The sequence below is a fragment of the Homarus americanus genome, unplaced genomic scaffold, assembly GCF_018991925.1.
Source record: "Homarus americanus isolate GMGI-L3 unplaced genomic scaffold, GMGI_Hamer_2.0 scaffold40856, whole genome shotgun sequence".
Lineage (NCBI taxonomy): Eukaryota > Metazoa > Arthropoda > Malacostraca > Decapoda > Nephropidae > Homarus > Homarus americanus.
In genome coordinates this window covers 5,066,029-5,089,404 of record NW_024734615.1, presented here as the reverse complement: position 1 = coordinate 5,089,404, position 23,376 = coordinate 5,066,029, and the positions used below count along the sequence as shown (strand labels likewise).

General features: G+C 43.9%; 1 protein-coding gene across 2 annotated transcripts in view; it reads right to left on the bottom strand.

Moving 5' to 3' along the window:
• Nucleotides 1–2,512: 2,512 nt before the first annotated feature.
• Nucleotides 2,513–23,376, bottom strand: part of LOC121870390 (kynurenine/alpha-aminoadipate aminotransferase, mitochondrial-like) — a 55,773-nt gene continuing 34,909 nt past the window's right edge. For both annotated transcript variants that reach the window (XM_042372214.1, XM_042372213.1), the window contains exons 7-11: nt 8,756–8,935; nt 6,817–6,943; nt 5,893–5,942; nt 3,978–4,136; nt 2,513–2,733 (exon numbers count right to left, since the gene is read on the bottom strand). In XM_042372214.1, coding sequence (XP_042228148.1) covers nt 2,662–2,733; nt 3,978–4,136; nt 5,893–5,942; nt 6,817–6,943; nt 8,756–8,935 — 588 coding nt within the window. In that variant the 3' untranslated portion in view covers nt 2,513–2,661. The remainder of the gene's footprint in view (nt 2,734–3,977; nt 4,137–5,892; nt 5,943–6,816; nt 6,944–8,755; nt 8,936–23,376) is intronic.

The window sequence follows — 23,376 nt, the reverse complement described above, 5'->3', positions numbered from 1 at the left end:
CTATAAAAATTATTTAAGAAATATTAAACTACACACGTCAAGATAATATCAGTCTGAGGAATGGTGTTAACTACACCCGTGATAAGGAAGATAAAATGTTCCTCTAGGTATCTCCTAGAGTCCTAGACTCACGGTCTCAGTGTGTGACCATTAATATACTCAGATAGCCTCAGTGTACTCCCAGTGCATCCATGGGCAGGAAGAGAGTGAGCCAATCAGACCTTGTGCAGTTGAGAGAAACTTTAGCTTCCCGTTAGCAAGAGGGTTTCACTAGCTGCTCGGGACATGTGGGGTTGTGCACCGGAGTGGTAAGAACTGATCACCCACTGCTGATGCTGGTCCCGTGTCGTGTTAGTTGTCGGGAGCACTCGTTCACTCAAGAGATCCTTTGCTACCCCGCTAAACAGTGACAGGCCTACACTGATCGGTCCAATGGCGACAATCGCCACCCTCAATCATCAACGGCAGTCTCAAACGACAGTCAATCTCTCGCAGTCAACTCCGGTCAACTCCAATCAACTCCAATCAAGTGGGTTCTGACGGAAACCCTGAAATGAACTCACTGTTAGCTCTAGTTTACTTTATCACTGCCCTATCTAACCCTGTCTGAGATCGAATGAGACTTACTTGTTATACTGCAATAGCGCAGCACAGGTGACTAGGCCACGTGACTATTTCTGATGGACGCGCGGAACGTCTTGTCTGTGTGAATGCTCTCCGGGACTGGGCCTAGCCAGCGTCGCGTCTCCCCAAGGCGCCAGCTTGGGCCTACGTGATATATTTTCCGCCTAACTAATAACTCCTTGGGACACCCGTAACATTACCCAGACTGCTAAACGATCTATAATAATTTCAAATTCAATAACAGTCCCTCAACTTCATGAATCGCATCATTATTAATTCGGCAAACCACATTTAATATCATATAGGCCTAGTTCCGCAGTCTCTCGCTACGAGCAGGCAGCGCTCCCTCCCCTCAGATGACCTTGAACGCTCAGTATCACTCATGGCGGGGCATTTGAAATTACTCTGAAATTTCTGAATATTACAATCGACCCCCCTAAAAAAGACAGCACTGTCCTCATGTGCTGAGAAAACATGCATACGACCCCCCTAAAATTTTGTTCTAAGGACTGCACCTCACCCCTTTTGCTAAATGCAGCATTCCCGTCTTCTCTTCTCTCCTTTTCTCTCCCGCTAACACTCGACCCCCCTAAAAAAAGACAGCACTGCCCTCATGTGCTGAGAGAACAACTTAGAACCCACCTTCAACTCTGTACTATTCCACTCGCAGCTAGCAACTCCATTTCTTCCTAGCCCAACTCAATCCAACCAGAACATCACACTCCCCTTTTGCCTGGCCCTTAACTAGAGAACCAATGTCAAAATTAATACCAGCCCAAAACAAACATGCTCTCCTTTGGCCTGGCCCTTGAACTAAGAGGAACCAGTGTCAAAAAAAATACACAGTCCAAAACAAGCATGCTCTCCTTTTGCCTGGCACTTGAGCTAAGAGGAACCAGTGTCAAAACAATACTCAGTCCAAAACAAACATGCTCTCCTTTTGCCTGGCCCTTGAGCTAAGAGGAACCAGTGTCAAAACAATACTCAGTCCAAAACAAACATGCTCTCCTTTTGCCTGGCCCTTGAGCTAAGAGGAACCAGTGTCAAAAAAATACTCAGTCCACGTCTCCGAACCTCATGCCGGCAGACCAACCCTCTGAAAATGTACCAGTCCATCTTAGTGAGGCCCTGGACATTACAACCGTACTCTCAATCCCGCTCATGACAGCAACTCAATCCCGCTCATGACAGCAACTCAATCCCGCTCATGACAGCAACCACTACTCAACGCACATCTCTGACCTAACCATCTCTCCAATCCCCTCTGCCCTACTCACAACTCCTCCAACTCACCCCCTACAACCTGCCTTTTCTCATTACCATGCACCCTAAACTGTAATCGGTCGGCTTCGTCTTGTCTCTCAGCTGGAGGGCTCGATCAACCTCTCTGAACTACTTACGTACCCCTATATTTCCCACTTGGACCTCACACTTCCTTGACTGCTGGACGTGTGCCTGACATTCACCCCTTGTTTCCTCCCTGAACTGTTGAATGTGTGCCTGAGACTCCCACTTGAACCTGTTTACCTGTGCTTGATAATCCCTCTTTAGGTCTCCGAACTCCTCTCTCAGCTGTACCAAGGTCCCGCGGCCGTCTCTCTTCCTACTCATACACATCTCTACTGTCAAGCCTAACCAACTCAGTCCGGGCACAAGGATGAGCATCAGTTGTCAGTCCTGTTTCAGGCCCAAACGTTACGTTCCCACCAAACTCCCTACGAAAGCAGGCAGCCCTCCCTCATTAGATTAACCTCAAATTTCAGTATCACTATATGGCATTTGAAATCCCATTCTTGAAATTTCTGAATATTTATTTATATATATATATATATATATATATATATATATATATATATATATATATATATGTATATATATATATATATACACTAAAGTTATATGAAAATACAGTAAGAAAACAATAACTGTAAATCCTGCTCCTTGATGACTGTTAACTGAATCTTTGCAGCACAACTAGTTGGCTTCTGATGTAATGTTTGACTTGACTCAATTACATCAAAAGTACTGGTGATGTTCCTATGGATCAATGATTTGAGCATTCTGTAATGCTATTTCCTCTCTAATGAGTTCTGCCAGATTCTTGAATCCCTGCAAATAAGAAATAATCACCCACTAGCATCAACAATATGGAATTGGAATACAGTACCGTATTATCTTAAAACAGAGGGAATTTTTGCAGACTGAGATTTTTCCAAAAGTAACCTTCATGGCTAAATACACATTCAACTAAAGTCCAGTACTGTACTTAAGAAAAACTATGAAACTTCTCACTAGCAAGAAAAGCAACAAGCGGGGAACTGTTGCCTTTGTCACAACTTAAAATGAATGCAAAGTTTCAGTTGTTTCTATCACGTTTGACTGAGAGTACGATATGAATAGCATTTAAGTGTTCACTGAGATTGGACAAGAGAACATCACAGCCAAAGAGCGTCTCTCACCATTCAAAATTAATTTTCATGAACAAACTCTTCTTAGTAATTCTGAAGCTAAGATATGATGTGATCTTGATAACCTGCAGGAGGGAAAATATCAAGCCAATTTAAATGTATTTTGTTATTGAAAATTCTGCATTGCTTGAAAGTAATCAATATTGTCATGATTGCTTGTGAGAAAACCAAGAATAAGAAAAAAGATACACTCTTCACTGATTAGTTAATAAAAAAATCTCCAGTCTTGGTCAATGTTTTAAAATAGTGACAACTAAAAATATGATGCATAGACACAGCATATTTAAAACTTACAGTCTCACAACTAAGCTTGTACTTGGGCATCCAGCTATAGTATGGCCGAGAAGTATAATAGGTAGCCATAGCGATCACTTGATTAGGTAACATATAACTTCTATTTGATAAGGATACTACAGTACTGTACTGTATTTCATTCAATGGGGAACAGTTTTAACTAAAGGAAATTTAATTAGTTAATATCTCTTTTTTAAATACCTATACAGTACTGTACCATGTATGTATGAAGGAGCAAATATTGAACAACGAATATAGAAAAAACATCCAATATCATGCAGTCAAAGAATTCAAGCCATAAATCAACAGGATACAAATACATTATTGACAAATATTTATGAGATGTAACAATAATAAACTACAGTACAGTATTTTCACTGTGTCAAGGAACTTAGTGAATTGATGAGATTTTGAAAACCTCATGTTATAAACTTATTTATAATTAAGATAACAGATCACTTATACAGTACTGTACTTAAAATATTACAGTGAATTTACGGTTTCTTCATCCATTTCACCCTGGTTCTGAAAATTTATTCCTGTAAAAAAATTTAAATTAATTAAGAAAAAAATATTGTATGATATTTTCACCTTCATCAACTGGTCTGCAGTGGCACAAGAGAAGGCTGCCCTCATGTACTGGCATGGCTTGTTGGAATCCGCCATGAAGTATTTACCAGGAACAAGCACAATGTTCTTCTTTACTCCTCTTTTCACTAACATTGAGGTAGTGTCTGCCACCTTTGGCACCTGGAAAGACCAAGTTCAAGACAAACCACCACACTTCTTAACTTCTGATTGATAATGAATATTAGGTCTCGAGTATATTTCATTAGAAGTAACATAATAAATGAAATGAATGCTTAAATCCTAAAATCTCATTTTATAACTGAGGGGAGTATAGGTTGGCCTCTCCAATCAAGGGGGATACAATCATTAGCAAGACCATGCTTGAAGGACCCATTAGATGGTGGAGTAGAGGATAAGTTCCTATCCAAACTTTACCCTAGAAGACCTACAATTGAAGTACAGTATACAAAGTTAAATAAATGAAAGCAGTAATGTCCTATAAGCTTTATATTCTACTGTAATTGTGAGAGCATAAAAAGTAATACTGTACAGTAATTTCAACACATAAACTACAAAAATATATGTACAGTACTGTACTGTACAGGGATCCTTCATTACCCAAATGTTTGCTATCCAAATATTATATTCTTAGACATCCTTTTCACTATCCAAAAGCTAATCAGATCGAAAACTCATATAAATTCAAATCAACCCACCCATCCTCACCCTCTTGTGATAAGCCCTGACAGCCCTCCAATAAGATAACGTACCAACTGTACACTATATTTTATTTATAATTTAGCAATTAGTTAAGCAATTACAATACAGTACAGTAGTTAGATACTGATTGGTTTTTTAGTTGTTTGTGAAATGATTTAAGTTTTTAGGTATAATACCTTGTACTGTACAGTAGCTAAAACAACGATCTGTGCATACTTTGTGGGAAACAATATGAGACCATGGACGATAAATTTTGGTATATGAGGGCTGTCACTAGTCACACGTAAAATTTTGGAGCATATCGACCCCCACTTGCACAGATGGTTGTTTTAGCTACTGTACATGTATTGGGGTTTTCTTGTTGTTGGGAACCTAACCCTATTTTTCTCATTTGTTCTGTTTTTTGCTTACCAAATGGTTTTGAGGGGAACCTAACCCATTCGGATAAATCAAAACATATAACAATAGGTATTTCCTGTGAGTGATATTACAAAAGATTAAGCAAAAGAACAGGTAAAGTATATATATCCAGTAGTATTTTCCAGAATTATATGAAAATCTACAGAATGTGCAAAGGCAGTATCTATTTTGGTACAATTGTTAGTGATGGTTTAACAATAGAGAAGGTTTTTGTGACGAAAAAAATTATTCTAAAGACAATGAAAAATATCAGTGAAAAGTGTTTTTGTTTTTTTGTAAGCAGAAGACAGTTTTACTGGGAAGAGTAGTACAGTATACATACCTGTACACAAGATTTATTTACTAAATGATAATGTGAACAAAACTTCCACATAATGTCACTTTCATATACTGTGTAGTTTTAATTAATCCATCTCACCACTTATTAGCTTACTACAAGTTACTAGTCAGTCAGGCTAGTCCAGTGTAAGCACAAGAGAAAATCGAAGTACCCAAAGAAAACCTGTCATGTCTGATTGGTTATAAGATTTTCAGGATCATCAACTTTACCCACAAGGATACTAAGGCAATCAGCACATTGCTTTTGAATTGGAGCACAAAAGTTAAAGTAGCAATTAGTGTTGTGAAAACACTAAGTCCAAACTTGACCAACACTGGCACATGTTTAGGTACAGTATTTCCAGAAGTCCAATCATGCCCAGTGCTTACCAATAATGCATAACAAACAAGAGGCTGTCTAACTGACTGGTGAGCTAGCAAGTGGTAAAGAGTTTTTGTAAGTAAAAATAAAACTTACCTTTAACCACAAGAATATGCCTCCCTTTGGAACAATCCATTCACATAAACCTGAGAAGAAGTGACTGTGAGACAGTTTTAGTAAAAAGTTGTTTTATTAATTAAGGTGACAAGTGCAAGAAACTCAGTAAACTGAAGGCTGTAGAAAAAAACAGCATTTTGCTTGCTCCAATAAGATGAGCAAAAGCTGTCTCTAATCTTTCAAGATACTGTACAGTGTAACATAATACTTTTGGAAGATTTTATGTATCTGATAATTTTAGAGTCAATATTAAGCTATTTCTTTGAGAAGGCACTGATCAAGAAACACCATGTAAATGAAATACAAAAAGTAAAACTTTTCAATTGCATACTGTATACCATTTCATTCAGTGTTCCATGATGTGGAGCAGGGTGCCACAACTAAACATTCTATTACCAATACAGAACTGTACATTCACCACAAATCTTTATTTGCAATTTAATTTTGGAGGAGAGTTTCAGCAACTGATGCTTAATTGCTCCCAATACATATCTATAATCTTTCCTGACTTGCACTAATCTCACACAAAGAAGTACTTATACCTTCATTACACATAAAAAAATACTGCCTGTAATGTCATGTGCATGCACACATCTCTTTCCCTTTATACAGTTTCATTCATAGTAGTTTCGCTAGTAAACAATTTATTTTCCATCACCCAAGTATCTTTCTGAATGGATTATGCATTACATGCATTTCAATTTCCCACACCGAGTTTGGGGAGTGATTGTGGGAAGCTCTTACTTGCCAAAGCACTTGTGGTGCTTATAGTGTGAAGCCATTCTAAACCTGCAAACTTAGTTCCTAAAGTTGTGAAACTACTTAGCACAAGGTGAATCCTCCACTCCTAAGCCAATCAGTCAGTGGTGAGGAGGATAAAGTATAAAGCATCCTTAGCCAAACCTGTAAGATGAATCTCAGCGGCTTGTATTGCAACATCTCTCTTGTCACGGTAGAATTGGTGGAGGTTTACAACGTACTTCTTAAAGCCATCTTCTCCCCACTCTTGTAGTAATGTACTTATTATCACCTACAAAAACATATTTCATCTTATTATTTCATAAACAGAAATACAAATACTGTACTGTGCAGTAATACCCAAACAAAAACTAATTCACTATTACCCTCTTTTCTTTTAATTCTACCAGTATATCGTAATTAAAAATTATGAATTGTAATGACCCAGGTGCACTTGCCATTTTATTTTATTATTATTATTAATGTTATTGCAGAGCAGGTTAAGAATGTGGGTGGAAGACAAGACTGCACCAAATGCCTTTAAGTTAGTTTATCATCATGGAGTAAGCAAGAAGCATCTTTAACCACCTCAAGGAAGAAGGTAAGGGATTGGCAACAGACACAATTATAAACAAAAGAGAGTAGTGTGACATATTCAAGTGTGTCATTCAGGAGGGTTGACACTACTACAACAATAGCATCTCCTTCAACACTTAATAAATTATATTCCTGTATATTAAGTGGCTCCATATACAGTAACTGTACCCTGGTTTATTCTTTAATCAACTGTCTATGAGTACCAGTAGCCAACTTAAGCCTATTGTACCATTCATAGGTATAGTACTGTATCTCCATATCAACTACAGTATAGTGGCCCCTCGGTTAACGAACTCAATCCGTTCCAGAAGGTCGTTCGTTAACCGAAACGTTCGTTAACCGAAACCATTGTTTCAATGGGTTTTTGGGTAATTGGTTCCAGCTCACCGAAAATTTCCTAAATTCAACAAAAATGGTAGAAAAGTTCACTTACTTTGAGGTGTGTATGTAGAAGGCTCCTGGATGATGATGATGATGGGATTTAGAATGGGGGTGGAGGAGAAGGAAGAAGAGAAGGCATTGGGGTGGAAGAGAAGTCACCCCATGGTGCCATTTCACCCATAAAATTTTAGCTCTCTGGTTTAAGTCAAGATTATTTTCTTTAAATCAACGCTGCACTGCATTATATATTGTCAATATATAAAATATATTTCAAAATGACCAATAATTTGCTTGGAAACACAGAAAAAAAGCGTTTAGTTGAAGAGAGTCTCAAGCAAGATGTTACCTCCAGTGAAAACAGAAAGAGACTGACGCCTGTTTGCTGTGTTAAGAGGCTGGATGCCGCGCATTAAACTAGTCACTTTACCTTCAATTTTGTTCAATAATTGTTAAAATGATTAAAAAAATTGAATATTAAACTTTTAAAATTATTGAATAGTATAAACTTCTTGATATTTACAAAAATAGTAAGGAATTTAAGCCCTAGAACCGATTAATGTATTGGCGGACTGATACTAAAACTGGTTGCCCGGTCAGTGCAAGCGAAAACACGTTGAGGTCGGTTCATAAGAAGTTCGTTAAGCGAATTTTTTTTCGTTAACCGAATTGAAGATCCTTATGGAAGGCAGTTCCTTAATCGAAATTACGTTAACCGAGGTGTTCGTTAAACGAGGGGTCACTGTATGCTATAAAGACCCCATTGATGTTGATTTGCTGAATGCTCTCTTCTCAAGAAATGCATCTAAAGCTAAAGATAAAGAATCCATGAGAAGCAAACCAGGTCTAGGATTCTTCTCATTGTTCCAGCTAACTTGCTGGCTTTTCAAAGCATTGGCCCTGACAAGTACAGTACAGTACTGTACCTATACAGCAGTTGTGTGTGTGTAGCAATTTACAACCATCTGAGATCAAAATTTAAAGAATGGCATTATGTTATGTAGAAAATCAAATTAATCATAAATTTATTATAAAAAATCAGAATGATAAAAAAAAATTTGTACAAGAATTTTACCAACATATATATTGTAGTTATGTCACTTATGAGCATACTGTATTAGGTAACCACCTGAGAGAGCATGGGCCCACAAATCACACTGGTCATCATGTGAATATTCAATCTCTCCAGAAGCATTGCTGGTCCTGTCACATAACCAACACGTAGTCCTGCGCTGATTATCTTGGAGAAGGAGTCAAAGCGAAGCACTCTACCATCGGTGTCCAAACTTAGGAAACTGGGCGGGGGTTTCTATGTGCATCAGAGAGAATGATACTTTTGAAGTACATATATATATGATGATTTTTTCTATAAAGTTACAATCCTGACCATGCTATAGCCTGTGTATCAAAATGCAAGCCCAAGTGGACAAGCGCTTGTAAGAAATAAAGTTAATACAGTACAGTATTGCACAGTAATGTCATTCTTCACCCTCAAGAAGCAAATGGGGAGCCCAACATGCCTACCCACCATATTATCAATACTGTAACTGTTTAAGAGCCATAACTACAACTCAGCAGTTAATTATTTTTCCCAATTTTCCTTGAAATAAGATTAGAAAGTAGAGGAAGCAATCCTCAAGTTTTGCTTGGGTGTTATCACTATAAACATAGATTAATGCAGTTTTCAAAATTAAATTGCTGTTCTTTCACAATGTAAACCTATTTTCAATACCTTTACAGTATTTCCACTGTTTAAGATGAGAAGTTATCACACATAAATGTGAAGCTCATATGATATTTTGCATTTATTAAAACTAAATTGTAAGTTAAAGAAACTAGTTTTTCTTTCATAACTAACACATCCCTTTCTTTGGAAGATCTATGAATAAAGGTCAATGAATAAAACAGCTGCAATTAGTCACTGGTCTGGTTATATCTACTGTATTTCAGAAATAACCTTGCTAATAAACTACTGTAGTTGGATTAATCGCAAGATCTTTTATACATACCCAGATGGTCCATTTCTAGTATACATTTCCAGAGATGTCATACTACCTCAACACTTGAAATACTGCAATTCTGCTTAGTCTCAGATATGCCAAAGATTAGAAAATGATTTAACCATCATGATAAATAACACACTGTACACAGTAAAGCTACTAAAGTGGTGCTGACACTCAGAAACCTCACTTACTAGAGCATTTCCAACTGCCCAGTTTATGTCACTGAAGAACAGAGGATGAGTTAACAAAAGGATAAAAGTATGTACATCAGAGGGGACCAATCTATCATAAGTACAGATCTGAAACTGGTAGAATGCCATCCCACTCAATGTCACATCCTAACATTAAAAAAGTTAACAGTACAGTACAAATTTTTTTCAAGAGTTGTGAACTCGTGGAATTCCCAGCCAGCAATGTTGTGCATGCATAATGTGTCCAACTTTATGCCCAAAACTTACAGTACTTGCCAACAGTGTATAACAGTCATGAATGACCACCCAAGCAGCTAACAAGCCAATCAGCGGTGAAGAAGATAAAGAGATAAATTAAAAAGTAATATCGGAATGTGTTTATGTATATAAAAGTCTGTGCATATTCATTACTCACCAACACTGTGCAACTGAGAAAGGATTGATTTCCCCCTTTTTTTCTTTTTTACGGGGATTACCGGTAGCCCATCCGGGCACAGGTCACTGACCCACATCAGGGCCGGGGAGGGGGGATATTATAATAATAATAATAATAATAATAATAATAATAATAATAATAATAATAATAATAATAATAATAATAATAATAATAATAATAATAATAATAATAATAATAATACCGGTAATAATAGCCTAATAATAATAATAATAATAATGATTATAATAATAATAATAATAGCCATTATTATTATTATAAAAATTCATAAAATTAATAACAAAATACTAAAAAAAAAAAAAAATAATAATAATCATAAATAAATACAAAAACGAAAAAGTAAATCAAGAATGAGAAAGGATATACAGTCAACCCTCACTTTACACGGTCCCGCATTCCGCGTTTCCACGTTTACGCGGTGCCTTGCCAGAACCTCACGTGCTCACATTACGCGGTACGTGAACACCATTACGCGGAGTGTCCGGGGCGACGCTATTTTTAGATTCGCCCCACCCGCCACCCGCCTGCCTGCCTGCCTGCCTCTCCCTCCTCCTCCCTCCGCTTGGGCAAGCGGCGCGGTAAGGTTGCGCAGTGTGTGTCTTTGTTGCGTTATCACTGACGTCATATGACGTATCAGACCTGTGATTGGCCATGCATCCCTACCCCCCTCTGCTGCTAGCTGTAATTGGCTTAAAGTATTATGACGTGTCCACCCGGGGGAGGGAGGGAGGGAGGAAAGACGACGCTTGACCTAGCCGCGGCAGTTTCATCCCTCAAGGCCACTCCGTGTAAACGCGCATCCATTGTTCCGTAAAATGGCTTCCGCCGGACCACCACCCCCAGAGAGAAACCTTTCCTTACCTGGACCCAGCGGCACTAAACCAAAGAAGACACGACGTTCCTTAAGCTACGAGGTGAAGTATAGCATCATCCAAGAGTTGGAGAAAGGAACAAGGCAGGTTGATTTGGCGCGCCAGCATGGCGTGAACGAATCTACGATCCGGACTATAAAGAAGGATTCAGCCAAGATAAAGGAGCACATGAAGATCACAAAGTCTACAGGTGCTTCTATGATCAAGTATTTTCACAACCAGGTGCTTCTCAAGACAGAAAAATTACTTGTGAGGTACTTGGTGCGTCAGGCGCGACGGAACATGGCGGTCGACACGCGCTCTGTTAAGGACTACGCACGTGAACTGTACATGGCAGTGGCACGAAAGATGGGAACTTCAGAGCCCAAACCCTTTAATGCTTCCTCTGGGTGGTTACAGAGGTTTAAGATCCGGAACAAGATCACCAATATAAACATTGGTGGTGAAGAAGCGAGTGCTGATCGTGCTGCGGCTCGGGAATTTCCTCCGTTTTTACGTGAGATTATGGAGGAAGGACAGTACAGTGACGACCAGGTGTTTAACATGGACGAATCTGGTCTTTTCTGGAAAAAGCTACCTTCCAAGTCCTTCGTTGTGAAGAATGCCAGCAGGATTCTGGGCCGGAAAATGCAGAAGGAACGCATCACCGTCCTGTTTACCACCAATGCCTCCGGTACCTGTAAGCTCAAGTTATCGGTGATCCACACAGCACGCAAGCCGCACGCCTACAAAACAATGGACATGACCAAGCTAAACGTCCACTGGCTGACCGCACGTAAGGCGTGGATGTTCTCTACACTGTCCCTCTCCTGGTTTGATGACTGTTTTGTTCCCGATGTAAAAAAATTCTGTGAGCGACAGAATGTGCCATTTAATATTTTGTTGCTGCTGGACAACGCACCAGGACACTTGCCCCTACTGCTAGATCGTCACCCCAACGTAAAAGTGCTCTTCCTTCCTCCCAACACTACGTCTTTAATCCAGCCCATGGACCAGGAGTTGATTTGCAATGTGAAAGCTGCATTCTCAACAAAAAAATTCCAGCTCCTGAACGACTACACCAACACCAGGGAAGAGTTGCGTAACCTGAGTGACACCACCACCGATAACAAGAGCGAAGAAGATGAGGATCAACAGTTAGAACAGCAAAAAATACTCTTCAAACAATTCTGGAGAGTATTTAACATCAAGAAAGCTGTGGACTTCTTGGTGGAGTGATGGGATCAGCTGTCTATTGCTACAATTCGTCACGCATGGAGACATGTGTTGCATGGAATACCAGGTGAGAGGAGGAGTCAATCTGTGACTGGTGAGGTTCAGAATGTTGCAGTAGCAGTGGACCTTGCCAGAGAAGCTGCGCAGACTGTTACAGTTCCAGGCTTCTCCGAGACCACCAACGACGACATCCTGGAGGTGATCAGAGATCCTGAAGTGACTGCCGACGAGATGTTGGAAGAAGAACACGTCAGTGAAGAGGAGGAAGAAGGTGCGTCATTCTCCGAAGAACACAATTTAAGTCATAGTGATATTAAGGGTGCCATGGAGTGTGCAGAGAAGATGAAGTCCTTCCTTTCCCGCGACAATGACGATGACCGCTATGAAGTCTTCCATACCCGGCTGGTGCAGGCTATGGAGCCGTACATCAAGGTGTATCACGACAACATCAACGCCAGCCGTCAGCAAAGCATAACAGATTTCTTCGCCCGCAACCCACCACAGCCAGCCCAGTGAAGATGACTTTGAGGGATTTGTCAGGGAAGCCCTGACAACTGTAAGTGACAGTGATGGTGATTCACCTAGTAATGGTGATTCACCTGAGGGCCAGTAATCTGCCCTCTGCCTCGGAACCAGCCTCCATCCCCGTATGCCGACCCATCTCTTCTACTACCGTAAGTGTTACACCTAATTTTTAGTTTTCTAACCTAACCTTTATTTTTCCTATGTTAACCTTTATCTTTCCTAACCTAACCTCTTCTATATTACTTGTTTTTTCATACCATCATAAAGTTAAGATAAAATTTTTACTACAACATAGTTGTGTGTCGTCAAAAAGTGGAGTTTGGGGATCGGCCCGGACTCCATTTCAATTAATCCCATATGTTATGTTATTCACTTTACGCGTTTCTCACTTTACGCGGGACCCTCCGGGTTACATTAACCGCGTAAAGTGAGGGTTAACTGCACTGTACATTATGTATGTTGTGCAATAGTTGTCTGGGCGGGCGGGCGGGCGGGCGGGTCGTGTTGCGTCTCTGTAACAAAGCGTGTTCGGCATTCGGGCCTTCGATGTAGAGCGGCAGAAATTGGACAGTGATTCCATAAGATCGTCAAGATCGTCTTAATGATGTGAAAGTGTAAATCGATGTAGGGCTTTAATGCTAGACGCGATTGTATTTTTGAAAACTCAATTTCCACCGAGTTGGAGGTACAGCCAAGGTCACAGGCCTATAACCACAAAATCACTGCCACATAACAAAGCTTTTATTTTATTTTATTTTTTAAGGTGTTGTGGTCACAGCTGAGATAAAGGCCAACCAGGGAGTGTAGTACTGTGATTTTAGGTAAACCAGTTCATTGTGTCATCAGTGACCACAGAAGAGGCTGTAAATAACTTAAAGTGAATACATATTGGCAATCAAGCTGGTAAGGACCACTGCCAGCCTATTAATGTCATAGGTGCCACAGAGACTTTAAATTTTATTTTGTTTGTGTGCTTTCTCAAGGACTGAAACTGTGTTTATAATACACCACTCACAGGGAGATACAGTGTACACAGTGATAGTTCATAGTGTCATCAGTGACCGCTGAAGTTGTAAATAACTTAAAGCGAGCGCTCACTAGCAAGCAAGCTGGAAAGGCATCGTACCAGCTGAAACCAAGTCGTGTTATAGGTGCCACAGAGACTTTAAAATTTATTTTGTTTGTGTGCTTTCTCAAGGACTGAAACTGTGCCTACAATACACCATTCACAGGGAGATACAGTGTACTCAATCGCAGACGACAACTCTATAGGCAACAGAGAGTAGCTAAGTACTTTTTCTCTCTGTACTTTTTTAAATAGATGTAGATCTATACACAGTCTGCACCCCCCCCCCCTCCCACAGCAACAACAACAACCATGAGTTTGATATGTGATTACTGCAGGGAGACGTCGAATATGGAGGATATAGGCCTGACTAATGCAACGTTTAGACGTTACTAACTGCCGTAAAGCATGAAGGCTGTTGCTGGTATTGCCCTGGCTGCATAGTCAAGGTGAATGAAGCGATTGCAAGCCATAAGGGAACGAGTTCTCTAGGGACGAAAATAGATGAAGCTGGAGCCCTGCTGGTTGACAAACTGGAGCAAGTTGGGAAAGAGATCCTTGCTAAGACTGAGGAAGTAGCCGATAGAATGGAGGTGATTGCTAAGAGGAGTTATGCTGACGTATTAGGAGGGCCACGGGAGGGGGCGGGGAGTAATGCAGGATCAGTACAGGCTCTACAACAGCTTGGGACTTTGAAGAAGTGTGTCGAAGAAATGAAAATTAACAGACCTACTGTTAGGGGAGAGGAGGAACACCAGGAATGTCTCCAGCGCAGGAACAATGTAATAGCTTTTGGAGTCCCAGAGAGCCAGGCGGAGGGAACTGTGAGTAAGGAAACACGATAAGGTACTGTTTCAAAATATTTGCAGAGAGGTTCTGAAGATTCCATCAACCCCTCAGGATGTGAGGAGGCTGGGACAAAAGCAGGGGGCTAAGCCTCGCCCCCTCAGGATCACACTAGTGAGTGAGGAGGAGAAATGGCAGGTTATTCGGCAGGCAAAAAACTTAGCAAGGAGCGAGGCATTTCGGGATGTATTCGTTCACCCAGACCGCACGGTAATGCAGAGGGAACAGCACAAGAAGCTCCTGCAGGACTTGAAGCACAAGAGGGAGGAGTCGAGGAGGAACGGGGACAGGTGTACATGGGTTATACTCAGGGGGAGGGTAGTGGAAACAAGTGTGCCGACACAGGGCCAGGGGGCAGCAGTGCACCCTCCACCCACTCAACCCCCCACCCGGGAGGCGGCACCAGCTCAGCCTACTGGCCAGGAAGGGGCGAGCGCCGTGTAAACAATGACATTTCTAACCACACCCTGCAAAATACAGTGTACTTAGTAAATGCTGCAGCTTCTGAGAATGTGGGGGGGAGTGGGTTTATTACTAAGAGCAGAGACGTTACCGAGAACAAATTCTGGCTTGAATGTCATGTACACTAATACTGACACATTCCTTGATAAGAGAGAGGAGTTTGAAACACTCCTAAGAGTACACCAACCAGATATTGTAGGTGTTGTAGAACTGTTGTACAAGAACAGGAGAATCGACCCAGAGGAATGTGAGTTCAGTATTGCTGGATATGACTCATTTACGAACCTATCTCAAGAAATTTGCAAGAGGGGTGTGGTTATCTACGCTAGGCAAGACCTTAGAGCCAGCCAGGCGAGGGTACAGGGAGAGGATGTTTTTGAAGAATCCAAGTGGTGTAAAATTAAATTAAAGGGAGGGGACTTACTTATCGTCGGATGTATCTACAGATACCCAAACTGTGGCCCACAAATCAAAGGAACCTAAGAACCTTAATAAACAACACGGCGATGCTCAACCCTAGCCACCTCCTTATCATGGGGGACTTTAACTATGGTGACATCGACTGGAGAAACGAGTCCACCCCGATTAACTTGAATAACCCTGCTACTCTTTTCGTAAAAACTCTGAGAGATAATTTTCTGTTCCAACATGTTAGAGACCCGACACATTACATAGGGGAGCAAACACCCAAGCCACTTGACCTCATCATAACAAACGAGGAGGGTATGGTGGCCAAACTGGAACACCTTGCCCCAGTTGGCACCAGTCACCATACAGTGTTGTCATTTAGATTTAACTGTAACCTAGTTCAAGATAAGGCCAGGCCAAGGTGCAAATATTAAAAGGGAAATTACAATGGGATGAGGGAAGAGATGAGGGGTATCAACTGGCCTGACTTATTAAGGTACAAGAACGCAGACACTACGCTGAATATCATAACTAGTAAAATGACCCATTTGATCGATAAATATATACCCAAGAAAAAACCCAATGCTTCTAGGAATATGAGGGGATCCCTACACATGAACCATGCAGCGGTCGACAAAATTAAGAAGAAAACCCAGAAATTCAAGACGTGGGTTGGGTCAAACGATGAACAAGACAGGAGGATGTATGCAAGAGCCAGAAACCAAGTAAAGATAGAGTGTAGGACTGTAGGAGGGCTGAAAAGGAGTTCCAGAGGCTGGTTGCAAGCGAGGTCAAGTCAAACCCAAAGGCGTTTTACTGCTATGCAAAGTTGAAATTGAAAACGCGAGTAGGAGTATCAGACCTGAGGCTGGTGGATGGTAGTTACGCAGATTCTGACAAGGATAAGGCTGAAAACCGTGAGGGCAAACTTTTTCGGAGTGAGAGTTGTAAACTCTTGGAACAATCTACCAGAGAGTGTTGTGACGGCACCGAGTGTGAGCTCTTTCAAGGGAAGACTTGACCAACACTGGAGCGGGTTCAGGTACATTCAGGAGCCGGTGCATGCCCAGTATTTGCCAACAGTGCGTGACAGAGACGTGACCGATCGCCCGGGCGGCTAGCGAGCTGATCTTTTGGTGAAGAATATAAATGAAAAGAGACGTGACCGATCGCCCAAGCGGCTAACAAGCCGATCAGTGGCGAAGAGGATAAAAAAAAGAGACATTGAAAAGCTTCTTTTCCTCAGTGTTCACAAGAGAGGATGCAACTAACCTTCCTGCGTTTGAGGACAGACAGTTCGACACAGCACTGACCCACATTGTGTTCACAGAAGAGGGTATTACAAATAAACTGTCCAGACTAAAGGTCCATAAGAGTCCCAGACCTGACATGGTGCATCCTAGAGTGCTAAGAGAGTTGTACAACGAGCTTGCAGAGCCCCTGAAGATCTTGTTTTGTAAATGCCTGGATGAACAAATGTTCCCCAGTGAATGGAAAGTGGCTTATGTGAGTCCTATCTTCAAGAAGGGCGATTGTCACTCCACGAACAACTATAGACCGGTGAGTTTGACCAGCATAATATGTAAAGTACTTGAGAGTATTATCAGAGATGCCGCAATGGAACATCTAATACGAAACAACCTTGTAAAAGATTGCCAACACGGTTTTATGCCGGGGCGCTCTTGCTTAACACAATTGCTCAAGGTATTGGATATTTGGACCCATATTCTGGAACGGGGTGGTAATATCGACAATATTTACCTAGATTTTGCCAAGGCTTTCGACAGTGTACCCCACGAAAGGCTGAAAATCAAACTGGAAGGGTACGGAATTCGGGGAAATGTCCTAGCGTGGATAGAAGACTTTCTACATGACCGCAAGCAGTGTGGTGATTAATGGCACGAAATTGTCATCTGTACCTGTCACAAGTGGGGTACCACAGGGCAGTGTATTGGGTCCGCTGTTGTTTATTTGCTTCATAAATCACATGTCTGACGTTGTACACTCCTCCATACAAATGTTTGCCGATGACGCCAAGTTATTTCGGGAAATTAAGAACCAAGCGGACTGTGAAGAGCTGCAGAAGGACCTCTGTGGACTCCAGGAATGGTCGAAGAAATGGCTGCTGAGATTCAATGTCACGAAGTGTAAGAGGATGGACCTGGGGCGTATCAACGGTAAGGAGGCGCATCATATGTCCCAACGGGATGAAGACACTGTACTAGTTGAGACTGCGTGTGAGGAGGACCTAGGTGTGTATGTTGACAATGAGCTGAAGTTCTCGGGCCATTGTGAGAAGAAGGTAAATCAGGCAAATAAATTATTGGGTCTTATAAGAAGGTCGTTCAGATATTTAGACAGTCCGTCCCTCGTAATGATCTTCGGGAGTGAAGTGCTTCCCCATCTGGAGTACTGTCACCCCATCTGGTCCCCGAGATATGTTAGGGACTGTCAGTTGGTTGAAAATGTTCAAAGGAGGGCCACCAGACTGTTGCCTGCACTTCGGCACCTCAGCTACCCTGAGAGACTGGAGCACCTGAACTTGCCTAGGTTATACTACAGACGGGCAAGGGGGGACCTAGTTGAGGTGTATAAGCATCTCAGGGGGCACTACCCAGTTGAGTGTCCTTACTTGGAGCTGGTGGACACTCGCCCCACAAGGGGTCACAGCTCAAGATTGAAGAAGCCGCAAGTCCAGAAAACCGTGAGGGCAAACTTTTTCGGAGTGAGGGTTGTAAACTCTTGGAACAATCTACCAGAGAGTGTTGTGACGGCACCGAGTGTGAGCTCTTTCAAGACAAGAATTGACCAACACTGGAGCGGGTTCAGGTACATTCAGGAGCCGGTGCATGCCCAGTATTTGCCAACAGTGCGTGACAGAGACGTGACCGATCGCCCGGGCGGCTAGCGAGCCGATGTTTTGGTGAAGAAGATAAATGAAAAGAGATGTGACCGATCGCCCAAGTGGCTAACAAGCCGATCAGTGGCGAAGAGGATAAAAGTAAAAAAAAAGTAAAAGTAAATTGAGACCCTGCAACTGTGTGTAAATGAGGCAGAAAGTTCAGATGAGCAACCTGGGACTTGGTCACAATTTTTGTGATGCCATATGGCAGCAGGGCTTACCATTAGACAACACATTATGCTGTAGTGGATACTCTCCCCTACAACTGCCGACTGATTGCCTGCCGTTCGCTTTTCAGCCAATCAGCTTACAGGTAGTAGGAGCCCCAGCGACATCAAGAATAGGTCTCAGGTGCGGACGCAGGAGTACTACTGCTCACTGATTTCTGACCTCCCCAAGCAGTGACGAGTTCAGCGCACCAGGCCTCTCTCGCGAATTGCATGGAGATTGGCCCCGCACATTTCACACCTCACTTCCCATTCCTGACCAACCGTATAAATACGTGTAGGCCTGGCTGCGGAGCTCATTCTACTCTACTCTCCAGAACCAGCAAGACCTCCAAACAAGCTCCTCACCCAACATGACCTCTGAGCAAGCTTCTCACCACACAGCAACTCCTCAGCGTTGCACTGTACATACAATATATATATACAGAAAACACATTGTGAGTTTCTATTCTTACCTCCATCCTGAGTGTGAGATATCTTACATGTACGTACGTAGGTGAGCCCATACAGAGAGAAATAAACAAGCAAAGAGAACTTGACAACTGGCCACATACAGTACGCTACAATTGGTGACCCCTGGAGCTGTGAACACCACACTCTCTCTGCTGCCATACCCCTGGAGCTGTGAGGACCGCCCTGTCTGCTGCCATTGTGGGCCACTACAGCGCCGACATCATCTCACGACCGTTAGGTTTATCGCACATTAGTTTGTTCTCCCCACTGGTGGTGTGAGTGACCTCACATCACAGCTGGAGAGCAGCTATAGCGTGATATTCCAGACGTGGTTTGAGCTCTTTGCCTACTCCTACTATTTTTCCTTTTGTTTTTTTTGCTCTGGCCTAGGGACCTGCACCCTCAAAAGTGTATTCGTCCTGCAGTCCCCCCTGCAACTGTTCACCTCCCTCCCAGGAGATTGTGAACACAGAAGGGGGTCGGAGTAAGCACCCATCCCTCATCCTGACTTAACAGGTGTGACTCACTCTGCAAGAATGGACGACAAACGGATCTCTCTACCAACTTTCAACCACAACATCGAGAACTGGTTAATTCATTTGGAGGCAGCTCTCACCGGCTCAGCAGCTTAGGACGAGCAAATGTATGTCGCCCTGCTCTGTTCCTTGCCCACGGAAGTCGCCACGCAAGTCTCAAAGACCATTACCAACCCTCCAGCTGACAACAAATTTGCTGCCCTGCGGGATGCTCTGAAAACGCAATACCAGCGGCCTCACACCAGTCTCCTGCAAAACATAACCTGTCTCTCCCTCGGCAACTCAACGCCTGCACTTCTCTGGGACAAGATGTGTAGACTGAACTCCCGGCACACGGACAGGCTTCCCGACACTGTCCTGCGCCAGCTTCACGCACAGAAGCTCCCCATAGAAGTTCGCCTCGCCCTGTCCCCAGTGGATTACTCTACGACACAGGCTACCTACGCAACCTCGGCAGACAGAATATTCTATGAGTACACTGCTGCGCGCCTCACCGCCGCGGACAACCCAACGGCCACACCATTACTTACCTCCGATCTTGTCAACCGGATCAATGCTCCTCAGTCGAGCAACACCTCACAAGACATCAGGGATCTGCTGCAGTCTCTACACCGCAGGATGGACACCCTTGAGCAGCTCTGCTCCTCCACGCCTGCTGCTGGTCCTGTTCCTGCCCCACGCACTGCGTCCTACAAACCCCGACGTCTTCGTCCTGCCCCGGACACCACCGCCAGTTCCCAGCACAGTGGACCTACCCTCTGCTGGTACCACCAACGCTTCGGTGCCAATGCTAGACATTGTGAGCCCCCCTGCAACTACTCGGAAAACGGCATCAACAGGGATTGGTAGACGCCACAGCCCCCGTCACTTCAGGCGTCTCACTGCTGCATATCACCGACCGCATCTCCGGCAGGAAATTTCTCGTTGACACAGGAGCGTCGGTCAGCATCATCCCTCCTTCACCGCAAGACACATCAAAGCAACCCTCATATAACCTGTTCGCTGCCAACGGTACCCCTATAGCCTCCTACGGCGCACACATCCTCGCCTTAGAGTTCGGTCTTCCCAAGACTCTGCGCTGGTCCTTCATGGTGGCAGATGTCTCTCAACCCATCCTTGGCTTCAACTTCCTCACCTTCCACAAGCTCGTCGTCGACCAAAGCAACCTCTGCATCATCCATGAGCCTACAGCACGCACGATACGGGGTACACGTGCCGCAGACACCGACACTATCACCTGCCTCTCGCCATCCAGTGAGTTCTCCCCCCTGCTCGAGAAGTTCAAGGAACTTTTCTCATCCCGAGTCTCTCCACCACCACCTACGTCTGGAATTTTCCACCACATCGAGACTAAAGTACCTCCAGTCTTCTCACGCCCTCGCCGCATTCGCCCTGAGCTCCTGAACGCAGCCAAGGCGGAATTCAACAGACTCCTGCAAGACGGCATCATTCGACCTTCAAAGAGTCCCTGGGCATCGCCTCTTCACATGGTTCCAAAGCCATCATCCAACGACTGGAGGGTATGTGGTGACTACAGAGCTCTGAACCTCGTCACCAAACCTGACAGGTACCCTATCCCGCATGTCCAGGACTTCCACATCAAACTCCATGGCAAGACCATCTTCTCAAAGATCGACTTGGAGCGTGCCTACCACCAGATTCCAGTAGCACCTGCAGCTACCCAGAAGACAGCCCTCGTCGCATCCCTGACGCCTGTCGAGCATCATCGCCACTTACAACGCCTGCAGAACAACAACATGAAAGTTCACCCTTCCAAGTGCATCTTCGGAGCCTTCTCCCTCGATTTCCTCGGTCACAGAGTCTCGCCAAGCGGCATCCAACACCTACCACAGAAGGTAATTGCCACCAAGGAGTTCGCCAAACCTGAAACGGCGAAGAAATTCCGAGAATTCCTGAGTTTAGTCAATTACTACCACCGCTTCATTGCCCACGCTGCTACCATCCTCGTTCCTCTCCACGATCTTCTCAAGGGACTCCCCGAGACGTCTCACAAGCCTCTCATTTGGACTCAAGAGGCTGTTATGGCATTCACCACTAACAAGCAGCACATCACACGCCTTACCCTCCTGGCTCACCCTGCACCCAATGCCCGGACCACTCTCACAACAGACGGGTCTTCTACTGCCGTGGCGCTGTCTTACAACAGGAAATCGACGGAATTCTCATGCCCATTGCTTTCTTCTCACAGCGGCTTCAACCACCCCACCTCAAGTACAGCGCCTTCGATCGAGAACTCCTGCCGTATACCTGGCTGTTAAGCATTTCCAGCACTTCCTCGAGGCCCGTCAGTTCACCATCTTCACTGATCACAAGCCCCTCGTCCACGCCTTAGATTCAGCCTCCCAGACACATACACTTCGTGTCCTTCGCCACTTGGCCTACATTTCGGAGTTCACCAGCGACATCCAACACATAAAAGGCAGCCACAATGAGATCGCTGACACCCTCTCTCGTTGTATATCCAGCATTCTTCCCTCATCTCCACCCATGGATTACAGACAGCTCGACGTGGCTCAAGCGAACGACAAAAACCTTGTAGTATACAAGATATCTCCCTCAGGTCTCGCCCTTCAAGAACTCCCCGTTCCCGGCACGAACATCAAGTTGTGGTGCGACATGTCCTGTGGGCAGCCTAGACCGTTTTTGCCCCACATCCACCGCACCACCATCTTCAACCGCATCCATGGTCTCAGTCACCCAGGTGTATAGGCCTCCCAGCGCCTCTTCACGCAACGTGTCGTCTGGCCCTGCATCAAGGCTGATACTAGGAAATGGGCTGCCCAGTGCCTGGCCTGCCAGTCCTCTAAGATACACCGACACACACGGGCCCCCTTAGAAACCTTTCCTGTACCCAAAGGATGCTTCCAGGTAGTGCACCTTGACATTGTGGGACCTCATCCATCATCCTGCTGCAACACCTACATCTTCACCTGCATTGACCGTTTCACCAGGTGGACAGAAGCCATTCCCATGCCTAATGCTACAGCAGAATCTGCCGTCTGTGCCTTCCTGTCCGGTTGGGTCTCCCGTTTCGGTCCCCCCACGACCATCATCATTGACCGAGGAGCCCAGTTTGAGTCTGGCTGCTTTGGCACCAGTTCAGCAATGCGTCTGAGCAGCGCGCTACCGCATACCACCCTCAATCCACTTCAGCGCGGTAGAGCGGTTTCACCAGCAGCTGAAGGACGCACTCAAAGGCACAGCACGACCCTTACAGCTGGACGGATGCGCTGCCCTTAGTGCTCCTCGGCATCCGTGCATCACACAAGGAGGACATGGACTGTAGCCCAGCAGATCACCTAGGCGAGCCCCTTAGCCTGCCGGAGAATTTCTCACTCCTCCTGACCTCCTTCATTCCTCCTGTTCGTCTGACTTACTCCAAAAAGCTTCGACAAGCAGTTTCTGCATTCAAGAGTACTTGCTCCATGCCAGCCTCCTCAACCTGAACATCAACATCCCTCCTGCCACTCGCTGCAGTATCATTTTTCGTCCAGGCATGATGCTCTACAACCCATTACACTACAGCCCTACGATGGACCCTTCTGGTTGTTGCCCGTTCAGCAAAGTTC